At 46.3% G+C, this 21,843-nt stretch overlaps 1 protein-coding gene across 7 annotated transcripts in view; it reads right to left on the reverse strand.

Moving 5' to 3' along the window:
• Positions 1 to 106: 106 nt before the first annotated feature.
• The window catches only part of CADPS (calcium dependent secretion activator), a 211,260-nt gene continuing 189,523 nt past the window's right edge, over positions 107 to 21,843 (reverse strand). For all 7 annotated transcript variants that reach the window (XM_062630216.1, XM_062630214.1, XM_062630213.1 and 4 more), the window contains 3 exons: positions 21,466 to 21,573; positions 3,175 to 3,279; positions 107 to 1,461 (listed from right to left, as the gene is read on the reverse strand). In XM_062630216.1, the coding sequence (XP_062486200.1) occupies positions 1,282 to 1,461; positions 3,175 to 3,279; positions 21,466 to 21,573 (393 nt within the window). In that variant the 3' untranslated portion in view covers positions 107 to 1,281. The remainder of the gene's footprint in view (positions 1,462 to 3,174; positions 3,280 to 21,465; positions 21,574 to 21,843) is intronic.

The raw sequence follows: 21,843 nt of genomic DNA on the forward strand, positions 1-21,843 counted from the left end.
AGCAGAAATGCCCTTGTACCTGGGGAATAGACAGTGTGGTCCCACCCTGCCCTTGAGGAGCAAATCAGGAAACCATCTTCTTACATTAAGAAACTAAAAACACCCATGAGAAAAGAAAATGCCTTTATTCTGAGAGGTGGGGGCTCTTACATCTGAGCTTGTAATTGATTTATTTTTTTCTAAGGCAGACATAAAAAGACTCCATAATTTATTCTTAGGACATCTGAATAGTTATTTATTGAGAAGCCACAGTTCTCACACTTTTACAACTGTCGGCTTGTATAAGGCAAAAAAAGCAAGATGAATCACTATTTTACACAGAAAGTAAAAGCTCCGGAGGGACGGATGGACATGCAGTTACTGGTCAAAATGCAATGTACATGACATATATAAAAACCAGTGTGATACAGAGGGATTGTAAATTATGGTTACAATCTACTGAAATAAATAGTCAATATATTATTATAAACACGTTTGTATAGTCTAAGATTGTAATTAAAGTTGTCTTTGTACATCCACAGTTATTGGAGATTTGAAACAAAAATGTAACATTCAGAGGAGCAAATGTCAACATAAAACAACTGCTTTGGACTTGTAATGTGGCATGATATATCCATGATAGTATTAATCTGGTGTGGCAATTAGAATGACTAACCCTTTGGGATGTAGCCTCCATGGAGTTAACTGCATATTGAAGGGAAGAGCCTGGTACATTAACAAGGATGTGGAATGATTCAAATGCTGTCTGGGTTTGTTTGTTTTCTGGTTTGTAAATGAACAGAGAGAACAAAAAAAAAAATCATTTGTAATTGCCTTGTTCTTCTTTTAAAAACAAAGCTGTTTTTTCCTCTTTTTTTTTTTTAATTAATTTTAAGCAGTTGGCATCCACAGAAGAGAAACAAAGAAATGAAAGGACTCGAGTCACTCATCTTCACAACAATTTACCATCAATGTATATACAGTACATTAATGAAGCATTGTTTAAACTTTAATTATAACAGGGACACACCTAGCATGTTTTCTATGTAGTTTTTTTTCCATTAACAGTATTAAACAACGGTGCTCCATATTGCTTATGAACATATAGATATGAACTCAGGAAACCGATGAATCAAAGAGAGGTGCTAATCTTATTACCACACAGCTAACATGGCATTTGTATTGGTAAACTTCTCATGGGCATTTAGAGCTGACAGAAAAATTCCTAATGTGGCTGAGTTACAGACGAGGTACATGCACGGATACCAGGCGACCTCCAGCTGGTCCTCTGGGCCAGCATCCCTAGTCGTCCTCTTCATCTTCCTCATCGCTGTCCTTCATGGTGATGCCCTGGAGCCCTCCGCCTTCGCTGACCGATGCTGTGGCCTCCTCTACCGTCAGCCGGTTCCGGATGGTCTCGTAGGTTTTGCTGTTCAAGGTGGAGTCCAGCACGCCTTGCAATCGGAAGTCCCGGTACGTCTTCTACAGCGGGAAGAGGCATAGAGGAAAGAGGAGACAGCTCAGAGGCCAGGGAGAACACCAGCTACCCCGCTTCGCCACAGGGACCAGCCCCTGCCACAGGGTTGGGGATACTAATGGAAAAGGATGGGATGCCAGGGAAATCCCAGCCCTGGGGGCATTTTGCATTGCCCCAGGTAGTGCAGAGGCTGAGGGGGGCATCTCTGCTGGCTACTGTTTACCATGGTAAAGGTCCACTGGGCAACAGATTACGGCTTTGCAACTCTGTGAGAGTCAAAGCAGGGATGTACTGGGGTGCTTTCCTGGGGTAGACTGGGGTCTTAAAAGTCATCAACAGATAAGGGCCCTTCTCTAACTGGCTTCCCTTGCTTCTGCATGCTTTCGTCCTGCCTGTAAGGTCAGGCAGCAGAATACTTATTGTCCATAACCACAGACGTGATTACACATTCCTGGAATGTTCCACATTAAACAATCAGTTTTGCAGTGTTGGGATTAAATAAACTAATTCCAGGATACTGGAGAAAACTGTTGATGTATAAACATAAGCACACGGCATGTGTTTCTTAAATCTCCCTGTCTTTACCTAAGTCTGCAACTGGAGTTATATTTCCGTGGTTAGCTCTGCTTCCTTTGTTACTACAATTAGTTTCTTTCATTCGAATTTCTCTGTAAGGACTTCTTGACTCTGTGAGATAAAACTCATTTAGTTCTGCTCTGTGCTCTTCATGGAAGCTATTTACTGTTCTGCTATTTCAGAAAGTCCTTGGATTTGTTGTAGCTGCTTCTGAATGTAATATTGGTATAAATAAAGCACAAGGAAGAAAGCTTTCCTCAGCTAGCGACGAGTAGAAATAATTTGTCTGTGCCTGTTGTTTGCAGTTATGAAAAGCACATTTAATACATTTCAGTTTTAATTTATTCATGCCTTCAATGTGTTCACTGCACACAAGACCATAAACATTATAAAATACTAGACCAAAAAGCATTAGATAGAGCCTAAAATGATCAAAAATATATTTACCCCCTTCTGTGATCTTATTATTTCATGTAAACCACTGTGATTTCACACTGAAATAATTATCATTAGTCCAAGGCACGCACACACACATATACACATACACGTGCACTCAAGGAAAAAAAATGTTACTTTCACAGTATGTTATCTCACCTTTGTGATCTCTTAGAGTTGATTATATACACCCATTGTAAAAGAAACAACTTCACTTAGCTCTGAGAACAATTCTCATTTGCATTCCGACAATAATCACGAGCCAGAGCTGGGCTTAGTAAAACAGCGTTAAAAACTTTGGGTTTGATTTAACCCATTTTAACACTGGAGTTCGTTGGTGTGAGCCACGTTTGCCCACAAAAGGGCTGATTTTGGTACAGGTAGGGTCAAATAGCAATAGTTTCCCTTTTTTTCATGGAAACAGTTTAGTTGTTCTTACTTGCACACCTGTATTTTGCATCTATATGCATTTCAAGTCCCTGGCTATCCTTTGCTACATGCCATACACACAGGTATCTTAAGGTCCTTTCCAACCCTAACTATTATAATGATTCTATGATTCTATCTTAATTTTGAAGAACTTTAGTGAATGGCTTCATGTGTTTGCTGGTGATAGTTTACTAAGAGACCATGCTGCACACATGCAGGCATACACACACACACTCCTTCTGACAGCAAGATGTATTAAAACCACTTGTGCTAATTACCTTTACTATCCTAATGAGAGTTTTCAGTTGGTAGATGTGAAGCTGCAGGTCCATGCGGTCTGTCAGCCAGGTGCAGACAACATTCATCGAGCTGGTGTACCATTGCTGCAAGAGAGACAGGACTTCTCCAGCAACCACACTAGGGCTGTGTGCTTGTGCCTGAGCCCAACGTGCCGGCAGCACCCACCTTCTTGTTAATGCAGCGCTCACGGGATGGGGCAGACTTAGAGGGGCAGACAGGCACCTGCTTTTACACAGCATTTCCATGCACAAGCTTTTCAATCTTAATACCAACAAACTTATTATGAGGGGTAACAGCCACCAGCAAGGCTTTTGCAATCTCATTTTGCCATTGACAGGACTTGCAGGCAATGGTGTTTAATCCATTCCCCTCCCCACTGAGGACACAGTACTGCTTTTAAGTGTGTCAGACCCACACTCAAGCTACTTACCATCTTGAAATGGAACCACATACGCAGCCACGGTGTGAGCCTGATGGCGAGTGGAGGGGAGGCTGCTGTGGGGCAAGGTGTGAGGATGCTGGTTTAAACCTTCCCATGGAAATGCTTTGGTTTCACCCTCACCGATATGAAGGATGGCAAAGCAGCAAAGAACCGAGCTTGCTTCAAGCTGCTGAACTCACAGAGACCCCTCCAGGGCTTGAAATGCCTGTGAAAGAGGCTTGCAGCTGTATGGCTCAGCCTGCCAGCCCTGCGGTGCAGCATGCCTGCGGTGGGCTGCGGATCAGCGCCCCGCTCACGCAGGGCTGCCATGGCATGTCTGACGCCACGCCGACGAGCAGCGAGACCTCGAGAGGAGGAGAAGCAAGGAGAGGAGCGGGGGGGGAGGATAATCACAAAACCTCAGCACAACGGTTGTGGTGTGCATACAGAAAAACCCCGCTGCACCCCTGTGTGCACAGGCACACCCTTCTCTTACACACACAGATCAAAACCTGCGCTGCAGAGCAGCTGCAACTAACCTAGAACCAGCTAGAGATACACTATACCCAGAGCGCTGGACCAGTTTATATACATTCTGATGGAGCAGCATCCGGGTGAGTCTGAAATGCAGCTTTTACTCCCAACGAGGCTAAAACCTTGCAGCTGCAATTGATCTAGAGCTAGTTAAAGGTGAAAGAACCACTGGACCAGTTTATGTAAGACCTGACTGAGTTAGTGTGAAATGCAGCTCTCTCCCAGCTAGCCTAATCCTTACATTGGGCTAACAGACGTATTACTAGCTTCCTCCACTGCACCTTTGAGTGGGGGTCTCTGACACAGAAATATGCCCTCTTCCCTCTAATTTCTGAAGCTGCCAGTGCTGCAGGTGAATGGAGACAACTGAATAGTCTGTAATTGCTGAACTGAGGCCAGAAACTTGTTTCCTTCCACCCTTCAACATGTGAACTGCCTGTGAGCAGTGTGCTGATGGCACTGCAGGACATGTGGCTCCAGTACCCTGAGCTGACACCGATGTCCTGGAGCGACCAAGAGCTTGCACAAGGCTCACCAAAGCACACAGATGAGTTCGTGCTAAACCAGCCCAGCACCAAAACAGTGTGGGCTCAGCACACGTGATTGAACTGTACGGTCAAGCACTCAGGAGTTGCTGCCCTCCATGAGGAGCATACAGCTGAGTTAGTCTCTGCACAGGGGAGGGTTTTCCTCTCACTTCAATGAAGATGTTCTTGTACTTCTATTTCTACGCCAGGCCTTAATAAAACGGAGGAAATAAAAGGGAAAGACATCAAAGAAATGGCATGTGGTGACCTCCTGGTCAGTGCTTACACCTTGTGCAACTTGTGCACAAGGCCCTCCATTTCTAGGACAGAGACTTGGCACGAGCTAGGAGCTCAAATGAAACTAACTGAGGCAGGCAAGCGGGAGCTTTCTGCATCACAGAAGTCAGGCTCCCATACTCGGAGCTGTCACCTGAGGTCCTGACATCAAACTGGTGTAGAATTGTGAGGGAAGCACCCTCAGACAGTGACTGCTGCCACCAGGCTCCCCTGAAATTCTGGGAGGCAGTGGGGGGCAAACCAGAGAGAAATCACTGATGTTTAGAATGTTAATTTCCCACAACCAGCTTAAATGAGTCTCGCTCTCAGGTGGCAGTAGCTGTGACCCTGGGCTGCGCTGGCAGATGGATGCCCAGGTCACCAAGCGCCTCTTTCCACCACTGCTTTAACTCAAACTATAGAGGAGCAAGGTGACTGTATGTTACACACGCACGCCATCTCCCTTCCACTGCTGCCTCTTCCACACAGCAATCTGCTGGGTGTTTCTGTTACCTCTAAGTGAGATGAGGTCCTGCCATTTCATGTTTGCCCCATGCCACACACACCTATGTGGCTGTATGGCTCCAAAACAAGCTGTAACCTCTGCCTGGAGGGTATCAGCAGGGTCACTTTGCTGCTGCGAGACCTTCAGTTGAAGCTAAACAAAACATTTCCCTGTGTTTCTATAGACACTCCAACACACAGAGAGTCGGGGAGACACAAACTCCTCCGAGCTGAATCCCAATCTGAATTACACCCCTCTCCTCTTGAACCCCGGCTGACGAGGGCTCAGCCAGGCACATTGCTCAGCTGCAATGAAAGGAGCTCTCCTCCTCAAAGCCGAGTGACTCCAAAGACTTTCTGCTTTATGAGGGAAAAAGACAAAGTCTAATTCATTGATCTTGATACACAAAACCGTCACGTCACTTCATAGAGCACACACCAACTGCTGAATTTAAGCCCTGCATATTCATAAAAATAAGTTAGCCCATAAATTAAATGTTCCCTTTAGCTACCACTAGTGTTGATGTGCTATAAGACACACAAGCCCTCTGATTCATGACTAACCTACCAAAGAAGATAACATTTGCATATGATTATATTATTAAAAAAACAACAACAAAGCCAAATGCTCCAAAACAGAAACGTGATCATTTCAGACAAAAGAGCGCAGCGTGGTCCTGTCCTGGTGGGACCTCGCTCTATGGGGTGGCTCTGCCATGAGGGCGCAGACCAAGTACCGAACACTGGGGCCTCGCCATGGGGCTGCAACACATTTCAGTCGCATTCTGCAGCCCCAGTGCTGTGGCCTGGGCACACCAAAGTAACTAAGAAATGTATTGACTGAAACTCCTCCTTTACAACCTGGTTGTAAAGAGCAAGCAGATGCTCCCAAGCCCGTGGACCTCAACACCTAAAATGCACTGCTGCACACACACGTTACTGATGCTACCTGGCATACCTATCCATCACTCCAAGGACAATTTACACCCAGTCTGGGGCACAGGGTGAGGAATGGCTGTGGAAGGTGCATTCTGGTGGGTGCCACACACCCACTGGGACATCAGCAGGGAAGGGATCAGGGCTCCCACAGAGGGATGCCACAGCCCCTGCTGTTTGTTACACGGTGTGACCTGGCTAACAGCAGAGGAAACACAGAGGCTCTTTGGGTGCTAGCACAGCACAGTAACAGCAAGTAGATACCATATTTGCACAGCCAGGAATTTAATCCCTCTTTCAGGTTAGTTTTCCTGTTCCCATTCTGCCTTTCACAGTGCCCCTCATTGATAGGTGCTAGCCTGGGTAGATGAGCTGGGCTGAGGGCTGGCTGGGCTGCTCCTGGACAAGCATCAACAGAGCTGGAGCATGCCAAGGGTGCCCATCCAACACCCCAACGAGCTCGAGCAACAAGCTTCCTTGTTCTCCCCCGCCCTTTTCCTTTGAATGCAAAAGCATGATCAATAAGTTGCTGAAATAGCAAGTTTGTCTCTGAATACATAAATTGCAAAAATTGATATGAATAAATCTGCAAGTAACACACTTGAGTGTGGCACATTTTATCAAAAACCCCAAGCCCTGTGCTGGGCTCCTGCGCTTTCCGGGAGGTGGTGTCATTACACATAGCCAGGAACATCTGCAAACCCCCGTCTTCTTTGGTGTGAGCTGAATGGAAGCATGACCTCCTGTTCCTTGCCATGAACCTTGAGTTCACACTCATATTTTACATGTTACAGGAAGCCACAGCTCACCCCAGGGGTGCTGCAAACAGAATCTCGTAAGCCAGATGCAACACTGCTTCTTAAGGCACCTGAAGGAGCTGTATTCTTCATTCAAAAGCTTACATACTAGTAGCTTAAGGTCACTTCAGCTTTTGTAAAGAGTGGGACAAAACCAGGAATGCTTCTAGGGCTGGGTTGTCAGCAGGGTAGCAGAGGGATTACAAGGAACCTGTGACTCTGCCTCTTTCTGCCTTTACTGGTAGTTTTTTTGTGTGTGAACAAGTGCCATACAACAGATTGAGGCTGGTATAAAGGCCTGGGACTGTGCAAGAGCACCCCGCTGAGCCTCAGCTGTGCTTGCAATTAGCAATAGGCATGAAATGATTATTGTTGTGGTGGCTGATGGCAATCTGAAGTGACAAGTTTTATGGGGGAAGTTGTAGTGGGGATGTTCAGCAAGTTTCTGCAAACCATTAATCGAAAGCTGCAGCACAGTTTAGTCAAAGCTATTTTATGTCATTCCAAAGGTCTCACAAGGATGCTGAAAGAATATTTTTCTGCTCTCAGTGCCTTGGAATGGAGTTTTTCTAGGTCAGGGATTCTTTACTGCCCTATTTAGTGTCAAAAATACCCATTTGCCTCAAATTAGCAGAAAGCTTGTAGTTAAGGGCTAGAGATTAGGCATACAAAATTACTCAGCAGGTGACTGTTGGGTGGATTTGGGGGTTGAGAAGTCTTTAAAACTGACTACAAGACATTATATACTTCTGACAAAAGAACATAGTAATCCTACCTGCTTGCTTTAACCACTGTTGTTTGTCTATTATTACGTGCTTTAATGCTCATAAGAGCAAAACTACTGGTGATACTACTCAATTACCATAGTAACTCTCCCCTATGACCTCTCATTTCAGTACTCGCTTTCCAACATGAACCAATCCAAGCAGGGCAAATCTATTTAAAACTGTGACACACATGCACAAGGAGGCTCCGGATGCCGCTGGCTCCCTCCCTTTGTCCGGGACATGGACTCGGTTTGAAATGCTGACAGGCAGCTTTGAAATGAACCCTTGAATCCAAGGTGTTCCAAAGGTGAGGGATGGGATGTCAGGTGGCTGCTTTGGCAGCATCCCAGAGGGGACACAGTGAGGGGAACGGAGGGAGGAATAAGGCTATGAGTCTTATTTCCCAATGGAAAACAGAACTGCTCTGAGGCAACAGTCCCCTCTCTCAAAGTGACTCGATCAGATGGGAAAAAGAAGCAAAAAGGAGTTAAAAAAATTACCAACATTTTGTATCTGGTGTCTGCGTCCCCATCCGATGGGCCACAACCTCAGCTGGTGAACGCACAGCGGGGCTGTGCGGATTTACAACTGCTGACAGTACACGACAGCCGCCAGAGCCATGTCCATCCCCATCCCGAATTGGGAATTCGGCGTTGTCACATGGATTCACGCAGCCACCTCCCTTTGGCAGGTGCTGTCTCCATAGGGAAGGTAGGGATGCAGTCACAGCAGCTCGGCACTGTGCTTCCTGGGGGCACATCTGCCAGTGGTGTGTGAAGACTTGCTCGGTGAATGGGAGCAGGAGCTCTTCGGGTGAAGTCTGCCTGCCCAAGGGGCTGTGCTCTTGCTCATGGTATGCCCTGCATGCACGTGCAGTTGCATTTGTACATATGAAGGTGGCTGCAGGCCTGCAACCCAAAGATCCAGATCATTCTTGTTCCTCCAACCTTCTGTGGCCACCAAAGCGATCCTTTCTACCTTCCCTCAGTGTTTCTTTCACTGGTGATCCCAGGCAGTCATTGCAATTACAAAAACTTGGTAAAGGCAATAAGCAATAAGCAAGAGCCTCATGGCCAATGTAATGTCCTACTTTTTTCTTTCAGAACAAAGAGAACTGTTCCCAGCAAGCCTGAATGTTCACTGCAGGATATGTGAACCCAGTCTGAGAGCCCCCGAAGGCCAGCTCAGCTGGGATGCTGGATGTGGATGAGAGCGGTGGTGGGATGAAGTGTGCTCCTTGCCCTGTTACCAGTCACCACCAGTGAGGTCTTGGCTTGGCTGCTACAGCTGAGTCCCGGCTATGTTTGTCCCTGGCTGTGTTCTGCATTTTGTGTTGCTGCAGAACACAAGCCATGCCCCAAGCTGATCCACAGGGAAGTGGGAGAAGCTCAGGGACAGGGTGACACAAGTGTCTGAAGCTCTTGAGTTAAGATACATAGTGGTGGCCCCAGAGGAGGATGTGGTGGGCGAAGAGCCATGGTCGCTCAGGCACACAAGTGGCTGGTCCCAGTGTCAATGAAGAGATGGGGACAGACCTTTTGCCACATGATGAAGAAGGAAGAGGCACATCTCTGCCCTGCAAGCATATATTTGCTGGATGATGAGAGGAGGCCTGCCCATGGAGTGATCCCCATCCAACACGTTCAACTTTTCTTCCCACTACTCAACAAAATGCATCCTCTGTGCCAGATATCACTCCACGGCGCCCTGTGTATGGGCTCCCCTTCGCTCTGCTGCTGGCTGGGGCACCAGAAGAGCCATCCAAAAGGCTCAGCCTTTGGAGCTACAAAACCTCCTCCAGTGCAGAGGGACAAACCTGCAGCAGGCTCAGCCCCACAGGCAAAGAGCATCTGGCTCAGCTGTGTCCCGGCTGCAGCCACGGGTGGCATCAATAATAACCCAGGGACTCTTTCGATTTACACCTGCCAAGGATTTCACCCATTCCCCCAATCCTGGCAGGGGCCAAGGCTCAGGGGACCGAGTATCGTGTCCGTGTGAGCTCCTGGGTTTGCCAGGGGCAGAGACATTGGTGTGACATTGCCCACATTAGAGAAATGAAGTTTAGCGGCTGCGGAGGAGCTAAGAGCACACAGCTAACCAGAAAATAAGCAATGAGTTAATATCACAGGCATTGATCAGCTAGTCTTACAATTAAAGCTTCCAATAAAAAGAGAAAAAAAAAATAAAAAGAAAGCTCCCCCTTTTTATTCAACAGAATAAGAAATTAAACACTTGTGGGCTCATTCTAAAGAATGAATGAAATTGAATAAGCTACCTAGCACTTGAGATTCCCAGCGAGTGCTTGAATAGAGCAAACCTCCTGAGTTGAATGGATTGCCTTTTGGGACCAATTTGTCTCTTTTCACTCTTTATTCCTCCTTTTTTGCTGACAGATGTACAAAGGCGGAACTGCGCTGTGCAGCTTAGCTACATGCACCCACAGCAGCTGTCACTTTTGTCGAGCAAGTTAATCAAGCAAATGCCACCATATCCCACTTTCTATAAGGAACAACATGTTATAGACAGTAGTCTTGGGAGACGGGGAGGGAGGGAGAGAGACTTTATTTTAACTTTGAGTAGCTGATTTTTTTTTGTCTCCCCCCTCTGTGTGTGTAAGGGAAAAAAAAAGGTGGTGGTGGGGGGAAGGAACAAAAAAGCAGCAGCCAAACGGGGTAGCACAAACGGACACTTTTGTTTTCCCCCCAGAACAAATATTTAATATGATTTTAACTCTAATTTGGACTGGAGGGAGAGCTGTCCGGTTTTAATTAAATTTAAAGGACTTAGGGGAAGGCGGTTAAAAAAAAGAAATGGAAGCTTTTTGTTTGCCTTAACGCTTGTTGATAATAATATATTGATTGTCAATTGCTAAGCCCCAAAGATTAGTGTAGTAAATACTATTATCTGAATGCCACAAGTGAAGTGCTAGCTTCCCGTCCCTGCTTTTCCCTTTGTGAGGTGGTTTGAATCACTGGTTGTTATTTATACGTTTTCTTTGATAAAACCAACTTGTGTGGCTGATTTTTTTTCTTTTTCTCTTAAACCCTGCCTCATTAAGTACATAATAGCATTTACGTGTGGGGCTTTCTGCTTTTTAGCCTTTCAAGCTTAAGCTTATATTCCTCTCTCACAACCGTGTTTCAAAACTTGGGATGTTCACAGACAATTGGATACCCACCAATATTGTATATATCAGATGCTCTCTGGCTATTGCCAAAGCCTAGAAAATAACAGAACATTATCCGCAAAGGGTAAATAAATAGTTATCGTCCTGCTACGCTGCCACACACCAGATAATAAGTGTCTGGTCATTAGGTAGCTTTTCTGTTGCACATAATTCTTTAAGTGTGTCTACTCTCGTTAGGTATGCAAAAGTTGACATCAAAAGGAGGGTTTTCAGTGTAGCTTTAACAGAGCACACAACAGCAATGCACCCAGAAGGCTACGGGCAGCCCTTGGTTTGCTATTGGAAAGGTAATTCCCATCCAGATTCACACACTTTGGAAAGCAGCTTCTCCCTCAAAAAATACAGCTAAGTTTTGCTAACAGACCACACTGTGCTCATTTAACTTCTTTGCAGGGTCTTTGGCTTGGCATGCTCAGAAACACATCGGAAGTGTTTGGGATACATGAACCCTGCCAAACTCCGGACTCTACGCTTGCAACTCGCCTGTAAGAGCAAATCCTGCATCAGCAGTGCTGGCAAAGGGCAACATGACCCTCATTTTCTGAATTAAACCTATTAAACTCTACATTAAATTTTAGAGCTCAAGTAAAGCACTAACGATTTAATAAAAATCCCCCAACACCTCAGGTTCTTTTTCTTTATTTTTTTTTAAATAAAATTAATAACTTTATTCTATCAAACCCTCATGAATCTGTGTGGAGCCTCCCAGGTCACACTCACACCGAGCTATTACTGAAATAAATAGCTGCATGTTTTTTTTTTCCTGGAATTCTTTTGTATCCCTATAATTCTTTTGTATCCCTATAACGCAATCACTGCAAGTACACACAGCGTGTTCGTCAACATTCACCCCAGTGCTGTGATTTCTGGATGCCTTTTACTCTATTTCATATTCCTTATCTATGAGATTTCATTCACATTGACAACGTAGCTGTACAAGCAAGTTACAAAGTCACAGGGGCTCAATATTAAAATACTTTGTATTATTATTTAATAAAGTCAGGTCCCAGCATTGCTAATTGGGTCAAGCTGCTAGCCAGAGCGCCTCATCATCTGTCTAGGATGCAAATGGCATCACCGAATTACATTATCTTTCTTTTTCCACCCCCCTCCTTTCCCTTCCCCAAAAATAAAGCACAAAATAACTTTGAATCGCCCAAGAGCTCTGCCTTCAAACAGGGAATTCGGAATGAAAGCCGAAACGCAGGCACACTGAAGTGCCACACGCTCTTTGCAGTACATATGGTACCTGTGATCACCCACTGTTTGGGGACCTCAGCAACAAGGTGTGCTCAGGCTGCTGCTTCACCCTTAATTGGCTTGAAGCTGGACCTGATGGGGTCGGTGCCACAGGTGCTGATGGGAGGGAGGCACAGGACTCCTTGAGGGTTCGTTTTCCTTGTGCTGGTGGGATTGCACAAATTCCCTGCTTGCCAAAGGGGCACAACTCATCCCGCACCTTCCTCGCTGCAAATTTTCCCTCTCCCCTTTGCTGTAGATAGAGCTCAGCAAAGTGCACAGCGCTTCCTGGGAGCTGTCAAACAGCCCCCCCAAAACCTGCTGCTTCACAAGATCTTGCAAATTTCTCTCCGCTGTAAACCCAAAACACTTTTACTCCTTTCCAGGGAGGAAAAGGAGGATCAACATCATATGTCAATGGGGCCAAGGTTGCCAGCAAATGAACATGCCCAAGATGACCATCTCTAACACTGCCCGCTTTCAGGGCTGGACAAAATCACTTACACCTATAGGGCTCTGTGCAGCTGCAGCTCACATCCCTGGCAGATGTGGTGAGCCACAGGCAGGACATGCTGATGACTCCCTGAGCTTCCTCCCCTCACTAAAAGAGCTACCACAATGTTGGCTCACCTCCTCCTATAGCCAGGGGTGCCCTGGTCTCAGCATGCTGGGGTTTGCTGGGAGCAAACACCTGCACCAGTGTGCTGACCATCTCTGAATAGAGCCTAATGCTTTGAGGAGGGCAACAGCCTGGTCAGGGCAGCAGAGAAAACTCCAAGATGACCTGCACAGAAACAACTATTTATCTACAGCAGTGTGCAGGGGGTAGGTGGTAGCCAATGCTCACAGCGATCCGTGAAGGAAGCCTGCTGACACTAGACCTGGCAGCACCTTTAACTTCTCTCTCATTCACAACATCCTCAAACCAGGGATACCTCGTGCTTAAACCTGCAGATTTGCAGGCTGGGTGTCTGAGGTGGTGCCTCCTTTCCTCTCTGATGCAGAACAGCCCCAATCCTCGGGCACTGCGTTACAAATCTGCACAAAATGCTGCCTTTCAGGTGAGAGGTCCTGAGCTGGCAGACCCTGCCTTCAGAGGCATCCCATGTACCTGCACATGGAGGAACAAGCTCTCACGGGGCCTTGGGAATAGCATCTCTCCCACAGAGACACAGCTCAGCAAAGCACACAGCACTTCCTTAGAACTCAAATACCTGCCCCCCAAACCCATTGCTTTGCAGGATTTTGAAGACCTCAGTTTTCCTAAATAAAAGAGCTTCTGCATAAAAAACTGTAAAGGCACACACACACACACACACACACAAAACCACTGCTGTGTGGATGCTTATTCTCAAATACTTTTTTTAACATATAAAATGTTCTCTGCTTATTTCCACTTTTCAAAAAAGAAATGAAGTTGACATGTTAAAATCTGAGTTTCTATATAAAGCAGCTTAGTAAAACACAATATCCACACAATGTGCTGCTATTTTTCTGTCCCGGTTCCAGGACCCTGTTAGTGTAAAGCAGTGACAGTATAACTGGATGCAGAGCTGCTCAATAAGATGCAATACAGTAATGCATGCGACGGAATACTTCAATTATACTTGTTATCAGATTGAACTGAAAGCTGTCATGAAGCAGGACTCGATAAACTTTAGCTGGCTCCTTTATAGCCTCCAGATTCCAAGACAGTAGCTACAGGCTGCCCAGGGATCTTGGTCCCGAGCGCAGGAGGGAGAAGCTTCCCTGGGATGATTCCTGGGGTTACACACTGGAGACAATACATTCCCTGCCTGAGTCCTGCTAAGCATATTTGAATGCTGATATCATACATCCAGGGCGAGGCTTAAAGGAGCACCAGGAAAGGCAAGAGCTGCAGATCAAGAGGAGTGAAGTGACCTGGGACGGCTAATCTCGCACGCACCGCTGGCTGGCGCAGGCAGCGGCAGCGATTGTGTGGGGCTGGGTTGCAGGGGGAGGAAAGGAAAAGAGGGATTGAAGGCGCTGCTGGAAATCAGACAATTGGTTATTGTCCGTGCAGGAGCCGTTGGCTCACCCCTGTGCCACCCTGAGTTTCTTTGGGCAAAGGCCCTTTGCACAGCCCCGAGGGAGGGAGCAAAGCTGCCGGCAGCGGGGGCTCGGCCCATCTGCGTGCACCTGGACATCCCAGCCCTTCCCACGCTCCTCGCACCCCACACTCACGTGGGAAGGGGGTTATTGGGAACACCAGCACCTTCAGGCTCCCCTTCCTGACAACCCACAAGCCCAGAGCTCCTATTAGCTGAAGGCACCTTCAGCTCAAAGCATACTCTTACCTTGTATGCAATTATAAACGTGCACAGACAGAGAGCAGGGAGGCTGCTTGGAAAAAGGCTCACTCTGGATCAAGGATCACTGCTACATAGAATGATGGCACCTCTTCTCCCAAACCTACCTTGGCTACTCACATCTACCATGAAATAAATGATCTTTCACTCAACACTGGCCCTAAAACAGAAATCTCTGATGCTCAAAAGCACTGTGTGGATGATGCTAGCAAGCCTGTGCTGACCTTAACGTAACAGAGCAATCAGTCTGCCTTCTTAGAATGATTAATGGAAAATCTCCTCTGGAAAAGAAATCAAATTAACTGTCTTCAACCAAATGTCTACTGGAACACGAAAAGCTGTTCCAATAAAGACATTTAGGAGGGAAAAAAAAACCCTCATGAGGATGTAAAATCCAGTGACAGATCTAGGACTTATTTTATTAAGACTCGACCTAAAATAAATTAAATGGAGCCTACTTAAATGAGCACTTGAGGAAAGAAGCCTTGCTAAGGGGAAGGCAGGAGGCCATGCCCAAGTGCATGCTTGCTGCCATGTGAAGCTCATGTATGGGGGTATAAAGGGATGAAGGCTGGCTCTGAAGGAGCAGTGTCAGTGCTAAGCAAGTTTCCCTGCTCTCATGAAGCTCTGAGAGGGTGCATGACAAGGAAAAGAGGCTGCAGAAGGATGGGGCATGTTGTGCCCCCTCAGGACAAAGAGAATTTATCCTTTCCTAGAAGATACGCAACTATTTGCCATCACAATGGCATTGTTTTCCCCAGCAAAGGTCCCTGCAGTGGGGCTGACTCCAGGTCTGAGTCTTGCTGAGCCAGCCGAGGGCTGCAGCAGGACCTGCAGCAGCTCCAGCTCCCCTAAAGGTGCATAGGGAGGAAAAAGCAAGCTGCACTTCCTGGAGATCAATCTGCCTCATTGCCTTCAATTTACAACTCACAGGGAAAGGCGGGGGGAGGCAAAAAAGAAATAGCTCAGTGGAGGCCATCTCAGGATGGGAGTGGGAGAGAGTTAGTGCCCTAATGAGCAGTCTAGCTGCGTAGGAGGGAAACAGGTTGTTGTCTGTCTAAGAGAAAGCAGTGAGTGTGGCTGCAAGCAGCTATGAGATGGGAGCCCGGCGCGCAGTCTGATATCCGCTCTTCCCCTGATCCTGCAACCCGTCCTTGTGAGTAATTCTAACTCACAGTGAGTAGCTCCACTGACTCACGACCAGGCTTTTGCGTTTCAGGAGGGGAAGGAGAAGGGAGGGTGAGAAGGGCTTTCTTTTGGCATTTGATTGTGCCGTGCAAGGCTTACACTCCAGTAAGAAATGCCATGATCCTGCAAGCACGCCTTGGAGGAGCTGCCAAAATTCAAGTGGGTAACCCCACGGCAGGGAAAAGCTTTGATTTTAAGGACAAGCTAACGCCTAAGTGTCTGCAGAGGACTTGCTGAATTAGCTGCTCTAGCTGTCAGTCTGTGTTCTGTAATTTTTCTGTATACTCAGGTGTGGTATCAGGCTCCAAATCAGCCTGAAATGTATGCTGAGCTGCCCGTGGATCCTCCAGTAACTAGTGAGAAGTGCTCAGTCAGGTTCCTGTGTAAGGAACCTTGTATAAGGGTTTTGTATCCTTGTAAAAGGATTTTGCTGAAGTCTGAGACTCACACAGTGCCCTTCATCCTTATTACTCGGTATCTCTGATACTCAGAAGTCAGTTACCAGCAAGAGCTGCCTTTGGAAATACAAGGGCAGTCCTGGCTGTTTCCTGGCATTCCTGCTGGGGAAAGGAAATGAATATCCACTGGTTTTACCATCGGCCTTGGGATATGGCTGGGGCTTCCTAAAATCCCACCGAGCTGAGCTGGAGGGACAGGACCTGGCACTACGGCCTCGGCCAAGGGCTTGTGCCTTTCTGAGAGTGATGGGAAGGAGATGCTGGATCCTTTGCAGTTGATCCCTGCCTTCTCCTTTACTGCTGGGAGAGGGCCTGGACTGACTGTCCCTCTGCACTGATGGCACGGGGCAGAGCAAAGCCCCAGTCTCCCCAGTTGCCCTCCCTGCTACCAAGACAAAAAACCATCCTCCATCTGCAGAGAGGAACAGAGGAGAGAAAATACTGTTTCAGGAGAAAATACTCCGTCTGGTATCCCGGCTGTGACACAGACCTTGGAGGAAGCCAGACATACAGAGTGACAGTGAAGTGGTAAAACTGCCTTCTGCAAAGAGCACCGTGGCTCCTGCCACCCCACGGGCTGTATCACTGTGTGATTAAGTTCTTACCAGACTTTCTGGTAAAGGCAACCTTCCTGATCTGATAACTGCCAAGGACAAGCCAAATACGCAGGGTCAATCTATGCACATTTAATCCCCAGAAGGCAGATTAAGTGTATAATTGACCCATATAATCCATGTATCATCTCCAGTGAAATGTTTTCTATGTCCGGTTTAGGCAGACATGAGGCCCATAAGAAAGCGATCAGAGGCACAGTATTACCATTGCGGTGGATTTCATCAAAGTTCGAGATGGCTTTTTAATCACTGATCTCAGAGACTGCCAGATTTAAGCAGATGAACTCGCACTAAGCACATCTGGTTTAAATCCTTATCTTCTACTCAGGCTGGTGTCTTCAAGAAGTACAAGGAGGAAAAAGCTAAATTGATTTTTTTAGGTCTTTGCAATCTTCGGAGCCTCTCGGGGTGTTCTGATCTCTCATATGAAAAGCATGTTTTTGTTGTGTTGTTTTTTTTTTTCCAGTAAGATACTGAATTAATCATCAGAGAGAAAAATGCCATCTGCGCTATTTAAGGGACTGCATCAGGATGCTGGAATTCACAGGATTTCGGGGAGCTCACTCGATGCTCAGTAGCCTTTTGTGTACGTGCTACTCGCCTGCGGCTGGGGAGGAAACATTATCACTATGTTTTACATTAGTGTTTACCAATTTATGAGGAAGAAAGGTTGGCACTCGCAATAGCTACTAGTCAATCATAGGCTTTCTGGATCACATATGTTCTGATGGGTTGAAGCCTATACTGTGAGCATCTAAGGGCGTGTGTAAAGATATACACACACACACACGTATAAATAACATCCACCAAAGCGGACAACTCTTACAAGTGAAACTCCCACTGCCTTCAGACAAATCTTACAGATATACAAACTCCAATCCTATGAAATGTTGAGTGTCCCGAGGCAAAGGGGACCTGAATTTTGCAGGATTTGTCTGAAGACTCAAGATCACACTGGAGATACTTTCCCATGTTTAAGATATACACGCTTGCCTCTGCCACGTTGTTCCTATAAACAGTCACATTCTGCATGTCAACTCTGCCCCCTTTCCAGGGAAAAAGTGATGAAATCATACATTCTATCAGGCACTACACACAGTTTGTGATCCTTCTGCATTGTGTGTGAAGTATCACAGCAGTTTAAATCCCAAAGCACTCAGCCACGCACAGGAACACATGGAGGGGATGCTATGATGCTATTCTGAAACTCTTTTGCTACCGCTGCTCTCTACCAATGGGCCTTATTACAGTGTTTTAGCTTTAAATGTTATCAAATTAGTGAGCCAGGCCAAGTAAATAAGTCATGTTACTCTGCAGTAAACAGCACTGCCAAAAAGCTAGTTAGGTTTTGATTACCAGCAGAACTCCACGATCAATCTGTTCCTTCAATGATCCCAAGAATACAGATTTTCAAAATGAAGACGACTCTATTTTGGGGAGGAGGGGGGGTTGGACTTGACTAATTTGCAGAATTAAGAGGATTAGCACACAGACCACAGAGAAATATTACAATAATCATCTGAAAACAAAGAGCATAGCCCCATTCTGCAGGTTTGGGCAGGGCATGCGATGCAGGGGAAGAAAGGTGGCTTCTGAGCTAAGAAATCACAGCAAACACCAAAATAAAGACATATTAACCCAGCTTCTGCTGGGAGATGGCCTAACACACTCTGCAGCCCCTGCTCCTGGGAGGAAACAAAGGGGAAATAGATGAAAATGGACTCAGAAAAATGGGACGATTAGGAATATCCTGGGAGCTGCAAACCCCACTGAGTGTGTGACAGGCAACCTTGCACTGTGCACCTTTGCTCTTGCACTACTCATGACTGCACAGAAAAGGGATTTCACCCTATATTGTGTCTCTAACATGATTCCATTGAGAGCAGAGGAACTGCCTTAAGCTGTTTACCTGTCCACCACTGCATGTATTACCCTGTAACATCCTAAAAGTGGACTAAGCTTTTGCTGGGGTAAGCCAGCATCCCTGCACTAAGCCAGCAGAGGAGTCAGCCTCTAAAGTGTTAATAATCTCATTGGCTGGAGACACTCAACAGCTAAGAGGATTGCTCCTCTGCCACGCTGGCGGAAGCAAGAACGAAATGAGGTCCAGGTCTAACTCGGCATCATAAATACAAGTTTTTGATTATTCCTCTCCTCTTTCATATTAAAAAGGCAGTGAGCACCTAAAATCTCCTTTGAAAATACGACCCCTGGCGCAGAGACCAACCAAGCTTAAAGACCCCACGGCTGTGCTGCTTTGCTGCATTAGGTGACCTCTGGACACAGACCTTGTTCCTGTCCTTACTGAGACATTGCAAACACAGCACTGATTATGAGTACATGGGGGTCCAGGTGACCCCCACGTAGGCATAAACCCCCTGCTATTGACCCATCAGCAGCACCTCAGCTGTGCTAAGAGCAAGCAGCTCCATTAGCTGTAATCTGGCAAAGACAATATATGACCACTCAAAACATAATTCCAGTTTTTGGATGGATTAGGCTCGGTGCATCTCCCCCCCTCCCCATGAAGCAGGGGCCCTGCAGCTCGCGAGCGCACACTCACGTACATGACACATGTGTGAAGATGCCGGCAGCGTCCGGTCCCAATGCCATCCTGCTGGTGTGGGGAATGGGAATGGGAACAGGAATGGGAACAGGAATGGGAACAGCTCCCACATGCTGCAGCTCCTGCTTGTAGCCGGCATGGGTCAAAACAGGCAGAGCAATGTCAAGACTCTACCCTTGATTATCTTATTCCGCAAGAGTCAAAGAGACTTGAGGAAAGCAGGGAGGGAAAGAAAGGTTTTGCACTTTCCACCAAGGTAGATACTTTTGTTTTACTTCCACATCAACTATTAATTTCTTTAAAATATGGCTTGGTAAAACTAAATAGGAGCAAAACAAACCAAAATTAACATTTGTGCTAATTACAGCCTTTTGAAAATTGCAAACAATGGCCCAAAGGGTCCAAGCACACCAACTGTGTATCATAGGGAAAGGATGAGGGAAAAAAGGCAGTGTGGGCATTGAAAAGAACAGTCCAGATGAGCTCTGGAAATTTAGCTGCTCTTGGAATAAATTTGAACACAAGCGAGTGATGCACTCGCGGGCCTGCTGCAGATGGAAGCGACAGGCTTTTGTTTTATGTTTTGTTTTTTCTCCCCATGCCTGCTTGATGGGTGATTTGCGTCTGGTGCTCTGCGCTGCAAACTCTCCCCAGAGCGAGCTGCCCGGAGGAGGCACTGCTGTGCTCTCCGTGCATGAATGAGGCATTCTCAGTGGAGATGGGTCATGCTAGTAGATGTACACAGCAAGATTATTTGACTCTAATTCATGCCACTTGATATAATGTGATAAAACATTTGACATGAGAGATAAGTTCCATTTTAATCCAGTAAGGTGCAGGGGAAAGAAAGAGTGGGAATTGTAAAGGAGGAAGAGGTGTCTAAGGGATAGGCAATGCGCAGAAAAGAGAGGTATTGAGTGAAGGAGGAGATTGGTTTGGGAAAAAAAGCAGCTTTCCCTGCACACTGAGGAAGCAAAAGAGCAAGTAAAGAAAGCGAGGAAGGTTGTTACAGTTCCAGTGCTGGGAGGCTGAGAAATGGCACTGCTGAGAGATGAAAGGAAGGAAAGTAGGGACAGGAGCTGCTTCAAACAGAAATCAATATATAGACAAATACCCTAAAGAGGACTGAAACACTAATGCTACAGGCTGGCCGTCAACAGAAAACCTTCGCTATAGAGCAGCTGCGAGGACAGAAAGGCTATAATGCAACAAGAGCAACAGAAACAGAGATACCAGTTAACATGCATCCAAATCCAAAACAAACGGGCATCACAGGTCACTGCTCCCTAACAGTCCAATGAATTTATCTTGTGCGACAGAAAAACAGCTCTGAACAACTGGGTCAGTTCCTACAGTGCCATCTTCATCAAGGAGACCATGTCTCAACTTTACCTTTGGTGTCAGACACCACAACATGGTTCTCCTGAACTACGAAAGTCTATTCCTAACCAGCTTTGATTTGGTTAGCTTTTAAAATAAAAATTTAGTGTGCTTAATTTGCTGTCAATTTTGGAGTGCTTGTCAATGAAACACGCTGCAAAATGTGCAGAAGACAGAAGAGATGGCCCTTAGCAAGTGCATCTGCCAAAAACCCAGCTCAAATTTTAACAGTGAGAACAATGACTAAGATGTTCTGCTACAGAGAGATTTTCCACAAGCTTAAATATAGTAAAGGACTCTCTTAGAAGATGCTGTTCCCTTAAAATCCACACACAGACAGACCAAGACACAGTAGACTAGAGTAGAGATTTAAAGCAGGCAGAGAGCAGATACAAGCCTTAGTCAGAAAGAAAGGAAAGATTTGTTTATTTTTTAAAGCTATAACCAATTAATATTCTCAAAATGTGACTTATCCTCCTGTCTTATTTTGTCACATTTTGGGTCTCTCCTGCTTGGTGTCCAAGGAGGAGAAGGCATTTACTTACATCAAATAACCTTTCTATATACATCTCCTCATTGACCTTATCACGCAGGACATCCTGAGAGTGGCGGACAAATGTCACATAGGCATCAGCAACATCCATCCCCGGCTTCTGCATGGAGGAGAGAAGAAGAGAGAAAGAGAGAGAAACATGAGTAGTGGCGCAGGGGCAGCTCCTCCGTGTAGCCTTGTTGCTGCTTTTCCTTCTCCTCCATCTCCTGCTGTCCTCATGCAGTCCACCCTTTCCTTACCTGACGGGCACTGAGTCCTGCTGCTTTGTGCCCCGTGCCCAGCAAAATACTGCGTGCAGCACAAGATCCTGCAGGAACACTTGCTCTTTCTCTTCTCTTTGCCTACAGCAAAGGTGGTCAGAAGAAGCTCT

Source organism: Pezoporus occidentalis, unplaced genomic scaffold (genome assembly GCF_034315485.1).
Source record: "Pezoporus occidentalis ecotype Australia unplaced genomic scaffold, CSIRO_AGI_Poc_V1 ctg35, whole genome shotgun sequence".
In the NCBI taxonomy this organism is placed as follows: domain Eukaryota; kingdom Metazoa; phylum Chordata; class Aves; order Psittaciformes; family Psittacidae; genus Pezoporus; species Pezoporus occidentalis.